This window comes from Crinia signifera, chromosome 4, assembly GCF_055691185.1.
Source record: "Crinia signifera chromosome 4, ASM5569118v1, whole genome shotgun sequence".
Classification (NCBI taxonomy): domain Eukaryota; kingdom Metazoa; phylum Chordata; class Amphibia; order Anura; family Myobatrachidae; genus Crinia; species Crinia signifera.
Genome location: NC_139220.1, coordinates 238,329,309 through 238,350,969, shown reverse-complemented (window position 1 = coordinate 238,350,969; position 21,661 = coordinate 238,329,309). Strand labels below are relative to the sequence as shown.

The 21,661-nt window shown below is 39.9% G+C and overlaps 1 protein-coding gene across 1 annotated transcript in view; it reads right to left on the bottom strand.

The window, feature by feature from the left end:
• Positions 1–583: 583 nt before the first annotated feature.
• The window catches only part of MAP1A (microtubule associated protein 1A), a 169,616-nt gene continuing 148,538 nt past the window's right edge, over positions 584–21,661 (bottom strand). The window contains exons 5-7 of the mRNA XM_083184076.1: positions 12,578–21,194; positions 7,394–7,626; positions 584–5,599 (exon numbers count right to left, since the gene is read on the bottom strand). Of these exons, the coding sequence (XP_083040202.1) occupies positions 5,444–5,599; positions 7,394–7,626; positions 12,578–21,194 (9,006 nt within the window). The 3' untranslated portion in view covers positions 584–5,443. The remainder of the gene's footprint in view (positions 5,600–7,393; positions 7,627–12,577; positions 21,195–21,661) is intronic.

The following is a 21,661-nucleotide window of genomic DNA, read 5'->3' as shown; positions in this document are numbered from 1 at the left end:
TATTACTATCAGAGAATGCTAAACTGGGGCAGGGTATGTTGGAATGTGTAGATTCCCAACCGCTAGAGAACAACAAGTTGAGAATGCCTGCACTATATAAATTTCTTCTTATTATTATTATTATTATAATTTTATTTATAAGGCTCCACAAGTGTTTCGCAGCGCCGTACAAAGGAATTGTACAGGGAGACAAAACTTTGCATAACATTGAATAAATAACAAAAATAGAGTACAAATAAAGAGCGCCATAGTTCAATACACATTACAGCTTAAATCTAAGTAGTGAGGACTCAATTAACATACTACTAGAGGCTTGTGGCCAATGATGGAGATGGGTATGCGGACGAAGGTGGTCACTGAGTGTTTGAATATAGGAGAACTGTGAGTGAAATGTGAAGAGAAGAGGGCTTTGACAACAGGAGGGAAGAGGGCCCTGCTCGGAGGAGCTTACAATCTAGTAGTTGACCCATTTTAAAATTCTAAAGCCACTTTTATTTCTAAATGTTGTGGAGAAGTAGGTGTGATGGATAAAGCAGAGTATCATTAATTGTCTTAAAATAAAGGCAAAGTATAAACTTTCTGATCTATTCATGTCATTTTATTGTTAGATTTTTCAGGCGTTTTTCCATTTACAGCAAATTCAAAATGACAGACTGTTGCACACAAAAAAAGGGAAAATAATGAACAGAGCAAAACAAAAACTTTTTTTGGGAAACAAGTTTATTAGTAACGACGCAAAACATAAGAGGAAAAGAATGAAAAAGTCGGGGTCTTATTTATACAACATCCAACGTAGAAAGAAGCTATCAGGAATATAGGTTGCAATTTTCAATACAATTAAGACATGTTCACTTTTTATATATTTGTAAAATAGTTATTTTTTTGTTTGTTTTATCTATGACATACAGGAGTATAACTTGGTGTAGTCCACATGCAGAAACAAGCAACAGCTGATTTTAAATGTTTCTATTTTATATATCACCTATATGTTATGTTGTATGATAGCAATGGATTTACAGATAATCTGTATTTGTGGTACATGTTGGTGAATACAGCCCATCAAAGTTACAGGCTCTGCCCTGTGATGGCCATCAGGCTATCTGGTCTGTACTGACCAGCAGAGACATTGACTTGACCTTGGTTGATGGTGGGTGTGTTCCTCTTTACACAGGGTATGCAATACTGTCCCTGCAGTTACAGGTGATATAAAGTGTTCTTTGCTTTAGTTCTACAAAACTACTAAAATGCATTAAAAGGCAGCAATGAGAATGTCTATTTGGTAACTTGTATTTTTACTATGTTCCTTATCTGTTGGAAAGCTTCTTCAAGGGAAACCAAAAATGGAATTGCTCCGTGCACAGGAATAAAAGATAAAAGGTCTAAGAGGACAATGTTTACATTCGTCTTCGAAACATCATCCCTGTGTGTTTCCATTCAGTATTGTCATGTGCAAGGCAGGTTTCTAAATGACCGCGGTCATTGTGTTTCCTGGTCTCTTAAGTTTACAATTCAAGTTTAGGCAAAGGAGGAACATTCATAGCTCGTATTTTTTTAGTGCATTAGCTATTCTACCTAGACACTCGTATGGATGTGGACAAAGGAAGTTGCTGTGCACTAGCGTGTTCCTTTTGGATCATCATCAAATGAGTGCGCTAGGTATCCAGGCACCTATGTATCTGGCTAAGAGCCACTAGCATTGCAGCAAAGTAGGGGGGGGGGGGGGGGGTCGGGGGCTTCTTAGCCAAACATCCACATCATTAAAAATGGAACATACACACAGGTTCATCAGAACAGTCGTGTGCATAAAATGCAGAGCATGCATCTTTAAGATTCCGCTTCAATCAAATGAATCAAGCATACCAATCCAGTACAAGAATACAATGCAGTGCCGGTACAGCGTCCAGTTCTCTCAAATTCAGCACAGACAAGGGGCTTGGGGTTAAATGAAGGACAATTCTTAAAAACTATTGGACTTCCACAAACAACTTCCATAAAAGACAACTGTTAACATTATCAATAAAACAAATTCTTCAACATTCTAAAACTATCTTATATCATATAGCTAAATTTACTTTGGGTCCAAACTATTAAAAAAAATGTTGGCTTGTTAGTACATACACACTTACGGAGTACTAATCACAAGGCCAGGACTGGACTACCGTCCCATTGCCCTACATTCTTATCTCTGTGTTACGAATGCACAGAAGCAGAATATTAACCAAACGTATATATCATTACAGTAGATAACAACAATCAGTCACTACATACTGTAACAAACATTTATAGAAACTTGTTAGTCAAAAACTGCATGAGTGGAACATTGGGGATATTTGATTCTATTTACTAAGCCTTGGAGAGAGCCAAAATGGGTAGAGATAAAGGGGATTATCCTAGTTTGTTCAGTCCCCCGTATGTTTGCACAGGGGACCTATGTTTTGTTCATGTGCAGGGTGTGAGCGGGCACATGGACTACATGTCTGTTGTCCCGCTCACACCTAGCAGTGTGGCCAGGGGGCGTGGGGTGGCAGCGAATCCAAGGAAATCACCCTGTGACGCGGGTGTGGGGGGCAGGCCACAGATGTCAGTGGATGTCAGCTGCCTGCCTGCTTCCTTAACAGAGTGCTCGGAGATCAGAGAGACCTTAGAGGTGTCTCTGATATGCGGGCGCTGGAGAAATCATTTTATGGTCGCCAAGAATGGATAATTATGTAAATCATCCATTAGCAACCAAGCGGGAATTTGCGGGGTATTGTGGTGTGCAAGGGGGAACGGCCGGCACTGCGGGCAGCATCTGGTGGACTCGCAAGGCTGCAAAATTAACAACCTTGCGAGTCAACCAGAATAAGGTTCAAAGTACCAGCTAATTAGCACCTAACTGTCATTTTTCAAACAAGTAACATGGCAAGTAGGAGCTAATTGGCTGTTACTTTAGATCCCTGTTTTCACTGTCTATGGCTTGGTAAATAGACCCCATTATAATGTTCTGATCATCACCTTGACTTTTTCTTTTGCATTTTGTAGAATTGAATCATATTAAAAATCACCTTTTCTACAAGAAGAGATTTTTCTTAAATGCAATCTCAATGGAAATTTACTAAAGGATGCTATTTTATATGTGCAAAATTGCAAGCATTTAAAACAGATTTCTAGAGTGCAAAAACTGGAATAAAACATTTACTAAAATCTCTTTTTTCTACAAGATGATCTATTACAAAGCAAATACATGAAGTCTATCCACAGATATGCCCTGATGGAACTCTGAGGGACACCTTTAAAGAGCATTTACCAATCTATAAAATAGTATCCCCAACATTAAGCAACTGCCTTTTATTGATGACCAGTATTTTAATCAATACATTGTACTATGTTAGAACGCAACTAAAAAATGCATCTACAAAATAAAATATCAACACTGTTGTACTGTTAGACTCATAAATTAATAAAACATAGCTTAGATTTGACACTAAAAAATAAATATATAAATTAGACAGCAAAATACACCATTGATATATACTGTAAATGGTTTGTTCAGCAATCAGAAAGTGTTTTTTTTTTTTTATTGTAAGGCAAATTGCTCCCTACATCAGCCATAAAAACTAATATGTAAACAAAAAAGTTTTTTAAAAAAAATTGTAAGTTTGTATGTAGCAGCTTCCATGGTTATTAAATAAAACATCCGATCCTGTTTTTATAAGAGCACAGTGGCTATGAATCTATTTGTCATAACTATATGTGATGTACATTGAAACACTTCCACATTATAGCCATTGCCATTTTTTTTTACTTTGTGTAAGGATACTGAATAAGCAATCACTTGGGTTTTGGTCCAATTTCCGATCAAAGGTATATAGTAAGTAAACAACATACGTGGCCAAATGAAATAGCCTCTGAGTTAGACAGCCATGTGGGATGCCGGCTAAACTCAGACTTTTTTAAAGGGGCAATCATTTGCAAGGCACGTGTTGCCTTGTGAAAGATTGCCCTTTAAACAAAGTTTGGACAGCAATCCTGCATGACCTATGAACTGGGAGGTCATCACATTTGGCCAATAGAGATGGTAAGAGAAATGCCTCTATGTTTGGATACTTACACTAGCTTGATTTACTTGGGAGACAAGCTACCACCACTACCAACACTGCTGGTAAACAGTCTGATCCTTTACATTCTGGAAGCTGATATATATACAGTATATATATATATTATTGTACAAAAATAACAGATGTCACTGATATGATATTTTTCCATCCAGTTTTTGCACATTTAGCATCAAACTGCACTGCTCTTCTCTGGTATAACCTAGTAACCATTGTGACTGGTACGATATGTTATAGGTAATTTTACAATAGAGATAAAACAGGGAATTTATCCTACTATTTTTAATTTATAATGTCTCAAACATTATAAAAGCCAAGTTGGTGGGGGGCTCTTGGGACTAGCTTTTAAGAATACTTGGTTCCTATATGTTGATGCAGAACGTCCATCTCTCTTCCCACTGCTGGAGAGGCTCTGCTTCACTGCTCTGACTGAGCACCTAGTGCAGGACCATGGGACTTTGTACATGCTGCCACTGTTATCCCAAAACAAGTTCAGAACCATGCTACTCTAATTAATATGGAATAGTTAGATATATTCTATTGGGATAACTGTGGTTATCAAGAAACCAGCGGGTTTATTATGATCCTGCAATAGGGATTAAAAAACTGCATCAAAGCTCCACAATAAAGAGCATCTTCTAAGCAGACACATTACCTCCCATCTCTTCTGTCCCGATGAAATTTGGCTTTGTTATAGGGCATGAATGTATTTTGTTCTTACTTTACACATCTCAATAATAGGTTTGCCCGTTTCTTTCTTTCAGTCCATGTCAGACCCTTTAACTGGCTTGTAAAATATACAAATGCAATGTTAAGCTAGCTCGTTAAAATAAATTATGCAAGCTACAGAAACGATGATCTAAATAACATCAGTATTCAAAATGCTGTTCTTACTGTTAAATCCAAGTAATTAATTTGTTTATGTTAAATGACCTGTCCTAAGCCAGTCTTCTTGGATATGTAGATTTAGATTTGCTTAACGAGAGAACATTTATGTTATTCCTATAACAGACGACGGCCATTGTTTTACCCATATTAGAGCAATATTTCATGTGGCTAATAATAAGCAAAATGTGGTAAATATTACACAGAAAATGGCGAAACGTGAATGTTAACAAACTGATGATATTTTGTGTATAAAACAAATGCAGATAGTCCAACATTGGTTCAGTCCTGTTAGCTTTTCCTTACCAGCCAATATTAGGCTGGGTGTAAAGTGGTAGGTGTTTGGCAAGGTGGATGCCTCGGGTACAAAACAGATCTAATACGGAACTGGGCTGCGGCTGGACACATACCTAAACACAAAGTACGCATGGAGATGTTAGTGATGGCGGCGGTGGTCATGATGATTAGAATTCTATTTTGCATGCTGGGAAGGACTCGTCTTGCATCACTACAGTACTGCTGCTAGCTAAGACCATTATATTAAGCTCCTGCTGTTTCTCATGGGTCTGTTGGTACCATTCACGTGTCACTTCTGTGTCATGTGTCGGGATCAATGTCACCTGGATAATGAAATACAAAGCATAGTTAAAATTAAATAGTATTGTCAATTGCAGGAAGTATTTTTATGCCCATCTTTATCATTTTTTTTTTTTTTTTTTCATTTTTGAAATAATCTTTCCACAGAATTTTTGTTTCAAAAAATGTGGAAAAATGCAAATTTGGAAATTTGCATTTGATTCGAATCCTGATCGTATTTCACATTACAGGTATGAAAATTTGCACTCAGCCTGAATGTACTACTCTCAAATTGCGAATTTTTTTTCAGATCAAGCACTTCTAAACTAACATCATGTTCAGGTGGCCCTTTCTGGCATACAGTAGGATAGGGGCTCGGATTCAGAGCTGATCACTGATCTGCAAAGTTGCAGATGACTGCGATTAGATAGTCGCAGCTCGGCCAGAAAGAAAATCTGCCCCGTGTAAATCTGCAAATGAATTGCAAATTTACCGTAGATCGCTATTCTCTTATACATCCATACGCAATTCATGATCCATCTAATAATTTTTTACAATCTGTGCAAATGAAAGTCTGATCCTACCGGTCGTCTGCGACACAGACATGTCGTTCGAGGCCAGTGCTGATGTCACAGACACAGCTTGGGCATGCTTAATTATTCAATAATTGCTTGATTTGGGCCGATGTCACGTCAAAAATTTAGGGGAATAGGCGTGGCCACAATAGTACCAATAACACCATAATGCCCATAACACATTGTGCCACACACCGTAATGCCCCTTACATACCACACACTGTAATGCCCATTACATATTATGTGGCTGCCTTACACCATAATGCCCTTTACACAATATGCCACCCACCATAATTCCCAATTGACATTACAAAAAGCCAAGATGTATGTGGACACATCTGTATGTCACATTTTATGCTACACATAATGCCCCCAGTACTCCTGCTTATACACATCATGTCCGCAGTTGTTGCGACTCTTACACACATTATGCCCGCAGAAGTAGCATCGCTTACACACATTGACAGGCAGGGGGCATTCCAGGGTGGACCCCCGACATTTCATGGGCATGCCCACCAAAAATGGTGGGGGTGACCATAGAAATGCTGGGTGTGCCCCAAGGAATGCAGCTGTTCCTCTGCCTGCTGGGGGCAGGCGGATGACTTCACATGACGTCAGTGCCCGCCACCAATTCGGAGAAGACCGTGCAGCTGAAAAGTAAGCCCTGGGCTACCCTTCGGCTGCGTGCAGAGAAAAAGTAATTCGATGGTGAGTAACCATCAAATGTTTTTTTCTCTGTCTAGGCACTTGCGAGCACATGTGTAAGCATACACATCTGCTCGTAACATGGGACTCTGGAAGGGTATTAAAAAAAATGGGTTGAGGGTGTGCTGTGTGGGCCTCCCTGTACCAAGGGACCTGTGTGCATCTCAGTGGGTAAGTTATATTTATTTATAAACATTTATTTGTTTTACTGCATGCAGCATGTTTCCTAGCAGCCACAGGCTACATGCTCCCTCTGCACAGCCTGCATTAACTTACTGGGATAGGGTAGAATATGCCCCTGGAATATTTTTCAAGTATTTATATTTAGGTGTCGCTATCGCAAGGGAAAATAGACTCTGCAGGCAAGAAGATTTTGAGTATGCCGCACACACAGCATATTTGTCCAAAGTCAAAATCAACCATGGCCATAGTCAAAATGGCCATAGCCAAAATCGGACAGCTGCCTTATCGCACCATGTACACACCTTTAAACTAGTCCCCCTCACATAATTTTGACTATAATTTTGATTAACAGACTGCCTAGCATTTATAACTTACCTGCAGGTTCTCTCCCCACTGGGATTTTCCTTCCAAAAGTGCATCCAGCACAGCTCGGTTTGGTTCCCCATTGGCTGCATCATTACCACTTACAACATAGTATGCAGCTCGAACTCTTTTAAAGAACTCCAAATCCGTGTTTTTGCTATTGCAATGATTAGGGATATAGGCCAGATCCACATACACAGGTGGGCCAGGAGGGATGGTGGAGCTGGATTTAGAACTACTTGTACCTAAGGGGGAAAACATACATATTAATAGTGAAGTAAATATTATAAATGTAACATTCTTAAATATAAGCTTACCGTACTATCCCTTTAAACTGCAATGCTTATGGATTACATAGGTTTTGTGGCTGATTAAAACCAGGTGAAATGCAGGCTTAAATGAAAGAATACCTCCCAACCAGTGGTGGCTCCTGCTATTGGGCTGCAGGACTGCAGCCCCTCCAGTGAAAACCAGGAGGTTTCCAGTGAAAAACAGACAGCCAGCATCAGAGCTCCGGTGTGTGCGCATTAGCGCGTGTGCAGGTTTACGGGTGCGTGCGCAGTCGCGCAAAAGGGGGTGCGCATTCTACCCGCGGGGGGAGGGGGGTTGCGGGATCTACCTCTGGAGCTCTCTGATGGCTGTCTGTGTCTCTCCCAGTACTAATGTGTCACATGATCACATGTCTTTCCTGTCAGGAGTCACAACACCAGGCTCCATGTGTGACTACCTCTCATGTGGGGAGAAATTCAGCATGTAGTAGCTTCCTATTGGAAGCTGCTACTGCCCATCATACAGAGGACTGAAAACTCCTCCCCCAGTTGGGCTGCCAGTACATGGAGCGATGACAGCAATAGCTTTCCAGCAGGAATCCATTCTGTGCACATCACCAGAGCTACAGTGCTTCCATGGGCTGCTGCCTGTGCAGCCCAGCAGAAGCAAAACCTCTGCAGTGAGCATGCCCAGACTTCAGTGAGTCACTCAGTGTGATGCAGCTAAAGGAAGGTATGCATTGCACCAGAGAGGTGCATGAAAGTTTTATTTTATTTTTTTTATAATATTTGAATATATCTGTGAATAATATTTATTTAAACTATTATTTGTTTGTAGATCTTTAATAGGAGTATAATGTTCTGTACTTTAATTAATATTAAAGTTATTCAAAGTGTGTATTTTGCTCTGTATCTGTGTTTTGTGCATATGGGTACATCATTTGTTTACAGAATATGCACAAAAACAGTGGTAAGAGCAATCACAATCAAAGTTACTTTATTCCCGTTTAAGGTGATTTAAAGTAGATTATCTGTATGTTGTGTTCCGTTTGCAACGAGTAGTACCCAGGCAATTGCAGCCCCCCTTAAGTCTAAAGGTAGGAGCCGCCACTGCTCCCAACTGTCCCGATTACAGCGGGACAGTCCCACTATTTGGAGACTGGTCCACTGTCCCTCCTGTGGGTGGCAATGTCCCATGGGCAGGACAGTTTGGGGAAACCGGAGATCACCGGTGCTCTGCAGAGCAGCTGGTAATCGCTGAAGGTATGCCATACCACCCACCTGCTAGGGGAGCGCTGAGAATGCCCCTGAAAATGGGGGTCACAGTGCCATGCCACACCCCTTTACCCAAAGCCAAGCCCACTCTCACATTAGCTTGGCCCCTGTTTTCTGACCGGCAGTGCCTTAGGCGCAGCAGGTCCCGATTTGGTATTTCAGAAAGTTGGGAGGTATGATTAAAGGCCTATTTCAGACCTGAACGCAGGGCGATCTAACTCTGCACCTGCACCTGCGGTATGTTGCACTGCAGTGTTTTGCCTATTTGCTAATAAAATGTGCCCTGTGATCAGGTCTTAATTAGACCATAAGCCAGCCACAGAACCTGTGCAATTCAATGGGGAGGCTGGTTTAAATGGATAGTATAGTAAACCTACTACTACTATATAATAATAATAATAATAATAATAATAATAATAATAACAACAAAAAATACAATTGTTTTTAAACTGCAACTAGTGGGATGGGGGTACATGTGCCCTGGGTGCTGGGTATAGGGAGTGCAGAGATGGTCACCCTGCTCCCTCAGCCAGCTGCTCCTCCGCCCACAGGCCTCTTGTCTCAGGGTCAGTACCTGATTCAGAGTGCCTCCTGTAGCACAGAGCACAGCAATCCATTCTTCTGGACAGTGGCAGACTTTACAATCAGTGATTGTTGTAATGATGTTAGATAGATTGTAAAGTCTGCCACAGTCTGTTTGAATCAAGTGCTGAACAAAGCACATGACTGTAGGGGAAGAAGTTTGCTGCCGGTTAGGTCTATGTATTAGTGGGAGAGAGGACATGTCACATGACAGGGCAGAGCAGGGGGAGGAGCAAGGTCTGAAGTAGGGAGCCCAAATGGACGCTTGCCACACTTTGGGCATGTGGGCTCACTTCACTCACCATATGGTTACTAAAGGCAACTGGTAGTGGCGAAAATAGTGACACTGCAAGGCCACACAGGAGACAGCAAATGGAAGTTGCTAAATCCCACTTGGATTTAGTAACTATCGTTTGCTGCTTGCTGGGACCCTCTCCAGGGTGCAGTGACTGGTGGCAGGCTGTGTCTTCAACAGTGACACAGTGGGTAGTATTCAATGCTCTGGATTCACCGTTTTTTTTCAGCGAATCTGGCTGTATTCACTCTCTGCGGTGAATCTTCTCACTGAAAATGTGATTCCCCCTATTCAATGTTCACTGTTTGCCGAAAACGAAGAGTGAATGCCGACCAGTTCTTAATTTCATACTCGCTGCAATTTGCTGGTGTATTTCAATGGGGTTTTCACTGTGAGTCGCCGAGAGTATATTCAATGCTAAATACTGGAAACAACAGAGATGTGGATGCTTCCTCTGATGGCGCCTTAAAATAAATAAAGGTACAAATTTATTTTAAGGCGCCATCGGAGGGAGCATCCACATCTCTGTTGTTTCCAGTATTGTGCATTGTGGTGTAGGGTCACCACTGTGAGGTGCACCCACTGTAGGCTGCCTGGCGCTCTAATTGACTGATCCATTCTCTTTATTGTATATTCAATGCTAGGATGGAGAATTGCTTCCACCATGATTTTCGCCATAATTCACCGTTTTGTATTCAACATCTTTTTAAGGTGAACTGGAATGTGTTCTTTTAAAATAAAGGGGTTTTTTTTGGTGTAAAAAAATCAGTAATTTTATTTTGTGAATGGGCACGATATTTGGATTCATGTGCTTGCAGCACATGAATATACTGTATGAGGGGGGCGGGGAGCCGCTCATTAGATATTCACTGCACTGGGTCCCGCTCATTACATATGCATGAGCGGGTACAGCGCTCCCTCCAACTCCCCGCCTGCCCTGTCGCCGGGGCAGCAGTTTCTGCTGCCTGTGTCCCCACCAGCCCTACTTCTCCCCCACACAGCGTCCGGCGCAGGCAGGGAGGCTTCCATCTGCAGTATTATATATATATATATATAAATAGAGACTCCAATCAGATGAACAGTGTCCAGTATAAGAAGTTCTGATCTATTAGGGTGTGTATTGACAGATACAGTCAGAAAGTCGGTAGTCAATGGGTGGACAGGGTTAAAACAGCAACACAAAAAAGGTCAGCACATATTTATTTTTATATTTTTGGGTGTAATTTTGTATGTTTAAACATATATGACCCATTAACGCCTGCCCACCCCCCCTCCCCCCACTGCCGAATCCTCTCGATACCATGCGAGGGGATGTACATGAACACATTCCCTCGCATGCAGCCAAATGGGAGAGAAATCATTCGACGTTTGCCAACCATCCGATGATTTCTCTCCCCTGAACTGACTTTTATTAGCTTCAGTGTCCGCCGACATCACATGACCCTCAGGCATTGGCCTGCCCGCGTTCCCAGGGGAATACCCAGCGTTTTCATGGGAACGTCCCGTGTCCGCCCCCCTGCCCACCCCCTCTGGAGCGAACAGGGTCTGAACATGCGCAAATATGCGCAGACTCCCCCACCATCGGAATGTTCTGATCACTACTGAATTAAGCCCACTGTACATTCTTATAAGATTGATACTATATCAAATAGATCCTTCTCATGGTGCATGGAGTAAAAACAACCCATAAACAATCTTGGTGTATACAAACTAGATTGCACTCCAGGTACAGTAGCTAATGAGAACAGAACCTATAATGTGGTAGGATTAGAAATGTTAGGGACCCATCTAATGAAGTTCACCTGGACGCGGTAGATGGGCCGATATATTTGCGCAAATGTGTGCTAAGAACTTCAATTTTACTCCATGTTAATTGTTAGAGTTTATCAAAATTATTTTTACTATCAGTGCTCTTAGCACCTAGAGTATGCATCAGTATTGTTCTCTTTTTTCCTGTATGAGAACAGAACCTACTCAAGACCACATAATTTATTTCTGTCACACAGCAATCCCATGTTCTAGGCCCCAATAAATGTGGAAATCACCTGAAGAGCAAACTTGTACATGCACTCTGTATTGTACACTAGCCATTGAGGCTGTGGCATATCATATGCACTAGCCCTCGGTTTGACATGTGTACTGTATACTATCGCCTGTATTTCACTTGCCACTAGAATGAGCTATGCTAAACAAAGGATAGCTTAGCTAATTTGCTAAACCGGACTCTAGTTTATTTGTACAAAAAAATGATGTATGTCAAATCTCTGGCAACTACACTGATGTAAAAAATGTGTGCCTCAGTAAATGTTGCGTTGTAAAAGGGAATATATTACACAGGATGTAGAAGTGGGTGGGACTGGACTTGTCATATCATTAGGTCCACAAAATTCAGCGAATCGTCGGCCTGTCGAGAGGGGACGGGAACAAGGCAGCATGATTCTGCTGGAATTGCATTATAATATCCTTCCCCATTGACCTGCAAATAATGTCAAACTGCAGCAACGGACTAGCTCTGCCTTCCTTTAAGTTCAATAGAGAAAATAGTTAAAATGACATTGGACTCTTTCTGAAAGATTCAAATGACATTCACCATTATACTTCAAATATATGATTAAATATTATATGAATAACAATACTGTGTGGAAATCATTCTAAATCAAATATTATGTAATCCAAAGCGTAAGGGAACAGTAATGATGAGTAAACCTGTGAAGCCACCAATCATGTTACTCTAAAGGAAATATAAAATATATTTGTTTCTTTACACTATTTTACCTGTAGATTTGATGCCATTTACTAGCTTGCTAGGATTACTGCTCCTTGAAACATCATCTTTGTCTTCTCCCCGTGAGGAATGTGACTGCAATGGGATTCTTAGCTTCTGGGATTTCTCTGTTGCATCTTTCCTCAATGTTGTATTTTTTGTAGATTTTTCTGTTACATCTCGTTTTGTCAGCGATGGAGAACGTTTACCCTTTGGCTCTAATTTCCTAACTGGAGAGTTTGATTTGGGTTTACTTAAAGGTTTCCTAACAATCTTTTTCTCCTTTAGATCTTTTTTGAGCACCTTGTCTCCTTTACTAATATTCAACTCATTAACTAACATTTCAGGATCGACCATACAGACATCAGGATGAGGAGGGTGGGGATAAGGATCCATCATTGGAGTAGGGTGAGGATCATGACCATGCCTTGTGCTGCTGTGATGAGAATTTCCCATTGCTTTATCTACAGGAAGAAAGTCTGCATCTTCATCAGAATCCATTGCAGCATCAGCTGTTATTGATGGGCATTCTTCAGTTTCTGGAGGAACATCTGAGTCTGATTGAGAAGATCCTGAATCACTGACAGACGTTGGTGGTGTTTCATCTTCATCAACTTTAAGATAATGTACTTTTACATGATGAGTTCTACCCTTAACTGAAGGTTGACCTTCATCTTGTGAAGCATCACTGTCATCTGAAAGGTGAAGTGGGCTGGGGTTGATAAAGGAAGGAGAGAGTTCCCCCTTCCTGTGTAAATATTCAGAGGAAGATGATTTGTGCTCATACTCGGTGGATGTTCCCATACACGGCTCAATCTCATGGGAAGCATCTCCATGATCTTCAGATCCTCTGCTTCTTTGTGCATCAGGGAAAAAAGGCTGAAATGTGTTCTCTGGAGATGTAAGAGAAAAGGGTCGATTTGGCTTTTCTGTATCTTCCTCAGAATATGGAGAAGACTCTCTATCTGATTCTGGAGATGCCTTTTCATCATGTACTTCAGAAGTGTAAAACTCTTTTTCAACATAATGTGAATGATGGAATAACTCTGGCACAGTGTTAATTTCTGTAGGGCCATTTGCTGTGGATGGCTCTTCTTGTTGATGAGGTGGAAATGATGTCAGAACATTAGAAAGTGAAGGCATTGCTACAGCATTTTCTGACTGTGTAGGCTCCAGGTGCTCACCAATAGTTCCTTCCATTGTGTCAGCTTTGGATGTGCAAGGTGCACTTTTGCAATCAATTCTGCATGGCAATGTGCAGTCATCCATGTCGTAAGAGCATGTGGAGTCACGGTCATCAATGGTATCTTTCTCCACTGGTGAACAAGGTTTTGCTTCATCAGCAGGAACAAGAGGAGACACATCCCACAAATTCCTGACGGCTGCTTCTGAATCTGCTACATAACTGCTAATCATTTGTGAATAGAAACCTTCAGTGGTATCCTTTTTAACTGGGGTGCTGGCTTCAGATGATGTTTCTGATGCACTGCGGGAGTCTTCTTTTTGGTACTCCGCTTCTGTGTATTGTCGACCAGAAAATTTAGAATATAATTGATTTTCCTGAGGACTTACAGGTGAAAATCTATTTATTGATGTATCGGTTTCACAAGCCCTTTCAGAAACCTGTAGGTATTCATCATGTTCCTTTGCTGCATGTGATATACTCAAGTTATCTCTACCTGGTTCTTTAAAGCCTGTAAAGGACAAAGATTCTAAATGATGCTCACTTGGTGACAAATCTTCAATTTCCTTTGCAGTGGCAGAAAATACTCTGGATGAATATTCATATTCAGGAGCTGGAACCTGAATGCCTATTAAACCTGAAGATTGTTGTGCTGAGTGGGATCCATGTTCATCCTTTGTAAAACCAATTTTTGACTTGAAAGGAGAATAGGTGTATTCATAATCACTATCGTCTCTTTCATGCTCATCCTCATGGGAGCTGTATTCTGCACTTGCAAAGGAGGGAGGTTCAACAGGTTGCTTTCCAATGAATTCCATAGTTTTGATTTCAGTCTGAACATTAAAATGTTCGGTGTCTACAGCTTGATGTTCAGAAAGAACATTGAAATTCGATAAATTGTTTTTTTCCTTGGAATGATCATATGTGTACATTTCATGTGAGCTTTCAGTTTCTTCATGTATAGCAGGACACTTTTTCTCCTTTTCTGATGTTTCTTTGGCTCCCTTTTCTAATTCAGAATCACTGGCATTTTCTTCCCATGTCTCTGTCTTCTCATAGTACGAGTACTTAGCCTGACTAGGTCTGGCATCTACCGAGCTAATGTTTTCAGTAACTAAACTGATGTTTTGATTTTCATCATCCTCCTGATGTGATGCAGCAAGGTAAGTAGACCTCTCATGGTAATCATCTTCCAATGTATCTGTTTTTGGTGAATGGCCTGTTCTGTGAGACAGATCCTCAGAGCCTCCAGGTGGTTCCATTTGTGACTTGTCAGAGGATACTTCCATGTGCAATTGTTCAGTTTCTTCAACGGCTAAAATACTTGATTTTGTACCACTATCTGAACTCCCTGAAAACTGTTGCTGTGTCTCTGTGTATTCAAAGGCAGTACTCTCTCCTCTTGCTTTTGGTGATATTGGTGAAGAAAGTTCTTTCTCGGTTAAGGTATATAAGTGTGATTCCTCTTCTTTTGAGGACACCTGGCCATAGAGTTCATTTTTGGATGTGGGTGTTTCTAAGGATGGGATATCCATTTTTTCGTTCCCTAGATAGCCAGCACTACATGGCTCAGACTCTTCTATGATGTGTCCAACCCCAGATGCAACTATCTTTTCATATATATCAGCATACTGAAAAGATTTGTCATCTGGATATGGTGTTGGTTCCCTTTCTTCTATGGTACTTTTTTTTGTAGCGCTGCAGTTTTCATTTTCCTGGGAATACAATTCAAAAGGACTGCTTGATGACTTCAAGTTTGTACCTAAATGATAATCCAATGAACTTGGAGAAACCTTTTTGTCTCGTTTTGAAAGAATATCTTTTTTGAGGTCATCTTGGTGGTCTCCAAAGCCAAGGTCCATGTTATCTTTATCTTTTTTAAGGTCATCTTGGTGGTCTCCAAAGCCAAAGTCTATGTTATCTTTAGAAAATGATACATTCTCTGTGTATGATGTTTCAACATATTCCTGTTCTTTATGCTTTGTAGTACAATCATAGGGTTCGTGTTTTTGTTCCACCTGTTCTTGAAATGCATAGTCAGCTACAGACCTTTCAACTGGGAATGAATCACATCTTTCTTGCATTACTGGAGAGTGTTCATATTTGTCAAATGCATCAATCATTTCATCTCCAAGCTGAAGGTCACATTTGTTATCAGTTATATTGCTTTCATAAGACAAAACTGGTAGATCATGGGCAGTCTGTGAATATGGATACTCTTCATCCTCCTCTGACTCATGGTCTTCGAAATCCTTTGCTACAGGCAATTTTGCATTTTCACTTTCTATGCTACTACCTTGATGAATTGTGGCACTATTAGCTTCATCAATTTTTTCAAATAAAGCAGTTGAAGATAAAGAGGTTGTTACATAGGGCAGTTTGTTTAACAAGTCTGCTTCATCTGAAAGATATGCTGTTTCTAGTTGTGGGATAGAGTCTTGAGATGGTGCCTTGTCTTCACAAGAAACATTTTGTGACTCCTCCAAATTGTCTTCTTGTTTTTCCTCTTGAAAATGTGCATATTCTGTACCTAGTATATCTCTATCTGCTTTACCAGTGGTTGATACCTCTACATTTAAGGCAGTGTGATCCTCCCAATCACGTGCATCATCAAGAAAAGTACTCTCTCCTTCTTCAGTATACCGTAGCTTGTGTTGGAACTCTTGTTTTTCCGATGTAAACCATACCTTTTTCTCAGTTAATTGGTTCATATAAATATTTTCAGTTTCAAAGTTTTCATTATTAATGTCATCATCTGGAGACATATCCTTCTCAGATGTTTCTGAGAAGTCCTTCTTTTCCACTAAACTTTCTAAAATATCTACTGATTTTATGTGGCCAAGAGAAAATTCACCATGCAAATTATCTTTCAATGCTTCTTTTAAATGACTAGATTCAGCTACTGTAATTTCAGCTGATTCCATTTCTTTATGTGGACTGTGATCTGCAAAGGAAAATGATTCTGACTCATCGGGGCTCGAAGAAGAAATTACTAGAGACTGGTCTTCTCTTTTTTGTCCATCATAGTGAGATGAATGTGTTTTTGTGACTGATGATTCTCCTGAATAGACTTCAGGAAATGTTTCTTTATCGGTGCTAGGTTCTGCACTAGGTAAAGAATGAGCATTATCTTGAATCTGTGCATGAAAATCCTTTAGATGTGTTTGATCTTCACCAAAGCTTTCTTCTGTGGACAACAACAATTCGACATATCCCGGTGACATTTCATCAGATTTACATTTTGTTTCTTCAATTTGAGTTTGATCTTTCAAATGAAAAGAACTTTCATTGTCTAGATATGTTTCTTTTGTGGGACTTTCTTGACATATTTCATTTACAATCGGACATTGTTCTATTAAAGACATTTGTAAGGACGTATCATCTTCTCTTCCTTGTTCAGTAAAAGAAAGTGACTTTGCATCTCCTAAGAAAAGGTCTTGGCTAGAGCTTTCTGCTGACCTTTCATCATGTATAGGACTCTGCTCTGCACTACCTGCATAGTCACCATACTCTGTTGGCATTTGTATGGGTGATTGTAATTTCTCAATTTCTTTTTCTCTATGTTCAGCCTTATGGGACATTATAAAATCATCATGAGAGACTTCCTTTGTTGAAACTAAATCTTCAAACTGCATATATGGTTCAGGACTCATTGATAACTTTGTGTTGTTAGATAGATCACACTTGAAATTAGCTGAGGTAAGGTCAATGTTTCTCTCCTGTACTTGTTCTCCCTCAGCTTCCACTATTTCTTTGGTTACTTGTGAGAATTCTGAAACATTATCTTGGTTATGTGAATACATTAACCCCATTTTTGAAAACTCTTCCCCTTCAGCCATCTGTGCTACAATTGCAGAAGGCACTTCTTTTAGGGAAGTAAGTTTATAATGTGGCTCTGTTACTTCTTCAGTTGGTTCATATTCAGTCAGTTTTTCACCTTTTCTTTCCTTTTCATGTATAAGTATGTCCGCTGCTTCAAACAGTTCAGCTTGCGTGGTTTCAGATCTGTCTTCCACAGGTGACTGATGAAAAGGTGTGTGTCCTGTGCTTGTAGGGCCTGACTGTGTGGGAGATGCCATTTTTACTGTACTGTCATCAGGACTTAAACATCTCTCCTCAGCCTCTCCAAGACTTGAATCAAGTTTTTCTGCTTCACTACAAGGAATAGCAGGAGATGTATTCCCATCTCTACTATATGTGTACTGAATATCAGTAGCCCCATCTTCAGAAAACAGAAGGGCACTGTACTGTCTTTTATCAAGTGCCTCAAAATTTGTTGATACATCATTATCTTCATTGTCTTTTCCCGTGTAGCTCTCAGCCAGTTGACCTTTCATGGAAGTCATCAGTGATTGAAAATCTTCTGGTGGTGGGGATTTATAACATTTATCTTCTTCTAGAGAGGAAGTTGGTGATATGGTGCCTGCAGATGGCAGGTACTCTATGCCCTGTGTTGCCTCAGTATGGGAAGAGGGAATGCTATTGGCAGTGTCGAGTAATAATGAACTTTTTCCTGTCTCTTCTGTTTTTGGTGCTGTAATAGAAGCAACAGATTGATCTTCTGCAACTGATGTAGCAAAGGAAGATAGTTTATCACATTCTGTAATTGATGTTGCTGAGGAAACATGCTCCTCCTCTGCAAGGGGTGCAGCAACTATATTTGCAGGATAACCCACCAGTTCAGGCTCTTGTATAATATAACCTTTTGCAGACACCATTGAAGATGAAATAGCTTTAATTCCATGTATGGCCTCAAATGATCCAGGATGGTCTGGTACAGAAATATCATAACTTCCTACATCATACTGGAGGTGAGGGATTCTTTCTTCCTGTTCATCATGTATTTCTTCATCAGAAATTGTCTGTTCAGTTTCTGAATAACCAGGCATAGTTTCATCTTGGATGTATGAAATGTGCTCTGCAGCAGTTCCAGACTGCACAGGGACACCAGCCAAGTAGGGGAGATCCTTTGAAACATCTTTGCAAACATCTGTTTTTGAATCTGATTCTTTCTGCAAAGGCATTGTAAAATTACAGGTCATATGTTCTTCCCGGCCATCTTCCTTATGCTTCAGCTCATCTCCAATTTCTTCTGCATATTCCTCCATTTCTTCTACCTCTGCCTTTTCCACCACCTCAGTGCTCCTTTCTGTTTCTTTTTCTTCTACTTTTGTAAAATAGTCATCTTTACATTGCTCAATTATTTCCTCCTTTTGCTTTCTGTCTAATATACCTTTTTCATCCAAGTCATTCTCTTTATCTTCATCAGTTTCCAGATCTTGTATATCTAATGTTGGCATTGATTCTAATCTGCTTCTGCTTGATAACTTCTTATTTGCATCTAGGGTTGTATCAGTCTCTTCTTCCCTTATTAGCTCTTCATCAAATTCTGCCATCTCAGCAGGTTCCTCCATCGCTGCACCTTCATCAACTGTTTCTGTTGTTTCATCTGCATGGTATATTGGCTTTTCCTCATGTTGTGAATCTCCCTCTACGTCAGTTGTGGTGATTCCCTCATCTGGAGACTCAAGAGGACTTTTCTTTTCTGATGTGATCTCATCTAACATGATGTCATCTCTCATTTGGTTCTGTAACACTAACATATCTGTTGGCCTACTTTCTAAAGTCTTATTTTCTAAGAGAATGGGATTTTCTTGTTTAGTAATTTGCTCATGCTTTAACTCCTCAAAATCCTTAGTGAGATCTTCAGGGGTTGACATAGCTGATCTTTGTTCTGCCATATCAGGAACTTGTGGTATCTTGTCCAGATTTACTGGATGAGGGAGGCTTATCTTTTTGTCTGCTGTGGCCTCTTTCTCAGGTTTAGTTTTAATTTTTTCAGTTCGGATTTTGCCTGGAACTTTTGCTTTGTGTAATGTTTTCCTCACTTCTGGGGTAAATGGTCGTAAATCATATTTTGGCAGTTTCTTAATTTCAGGTTTAACTTCTTTTTTCTTCTCTTCCCTCTTTACATCTTTCTTTTCCTCCTTTTTAATATTTTCCTTTTTTATATCTATTTTCTCTTTTTTTATCTCTTTCTTTTCTTTGTCTTTTTTTTCTTCAAGTTTAGATATCTTGTCCTTGACATACTTTTTGCCTGTTTTCTCCTTCAGAAGTTTCCTTTTTTCTATTTTCGCGGCATCATTAGCATCTGTTTTTATCTTTTCATTCTTTGACAATTTCTCAGTATGTTTGTCTGTGGCTTCTTTAGTCTTTTTCTCAATTTTTGTCTCTTTTGTAAGCTCCGATTTAACTTCTCTGGCCAACTCTTCTGAAATATCTTCCCTTTTATTTGGTTTACCCATGCTTGTTCGCGTGGAAGATTTTAGGCTTTCTTTGCTGTCAGCCCTTTGTTTTATTTTGGTGTGCTTACTAACAGATGGTGGACAACCACTTGAAATATCCTTTTGTGTTGCTACTGGGTACCTCAAGAAATCTAAATGTTTCAGCTTTTCTAGACCTTCAAGAATCTTATTTTGTGGAGCATTTCCAGGAAACAACACACGCACAATTTTTTCAGTGGGGCTTGCAGGGAGCCAAACCACAAGGGCTGTTATAGAGGTGAGATACGGTACTGAAATTTCACCCTCTTTCCCATTTGCTAAAATGATACCAGTTTTTGCTTTGCTGTTTCCAGCCCATTTTTGCATCAAAAACTGCATTTCTTTGCTGTCTTTTACTGGATTCAAGACATACATATCCAACCTGCCAACTCCCATTTTATGGAACAATGTAATTGGCTCTATTGTGTTACTCACTACCCTGTATAAAGGTTCTGCTTTAATTCCTAATTTATTTAAGTATTGTAATGTCAGACAAGCTTCTTCTATACTTCTTTTAACCTTCATACTAGATTCTGGCATTTTGAGCTTATCTGGAACATTAAAGAACACAACCCCAAGCTCTGGAGATATTAGGTTCTTCATCCAATCACTGTAAGCAGTGGAGCCCTGAGATTGTTCTTCATCTTGTTCGGCTATTTTTCTCTGAAGAAGTCCATTTATTCCAGGTAGATTATCTGCTCCAATATGCGTCAGCAATATGGAGTCAATTCTATCTAGATGTCGAACTAGCTTCCAGAAGCAGGACTTTCTTTCAGAGCCTCCATCTACAAGGATATTAAATCCATTGACAGCAAAAAGGGCAGAGTCTCCTCTTCCACCAGGAAATATGTAACAACATGGCTTTGACAGCTTCAAAAATCCTCCTGAATTTGGTGGTTCCAGAAGATCAAATGGAGAAGGAACATCAACAGTCTCTGACACATAGTCTGCAAATTCTGAAACCCCATCCATTTCAGGTAACACTAGTTCAGGATTGAGATTTAAATTAATAATATCTTGGAAACTGGAATGTCCGAAGTTGCACCAATCACCTTCTTCCAAACAAGAAACTGTTAGAGAAGCCTTGATCTCTGGATCAGTATTACTGAAGAGTTGGCAAACCTGTAATGACAGGAAAACAAGGAAGACAATAAGTGACTCAATAGTGACCTGAGAAAATGCAGTTGTGTACTGAACATATACTGGTATTAATTAATTCATTAATTTATTTATTTTTATTGACGCAAAGGGGGAAATTTACTAAAGGAAATTTGTAAAAAATAGGTGTATTTGTATCCAGAAATACACTTATTTTTGACATTTACTATCCCGAAAATATGGCAATTCGTAGTCGTATTGATGTGCTATCAATACGAATACGAATTGCCGTATTTTCGGGATAGTAAATGTCAAAAATAAGTGTATTTCTGGATACAAAAACACCTATTTTTTTTACAAATTTCTTTTAGTAAATTTCCCCCAAAGTGTTGTACATTCACGAGTGATCAAGAAATTCAAAGCATATGCATGTAAGAGTTAACAATAAAAAAAATATTAATGTTCAAAACCAATGTTTCAGTGGTCATTAT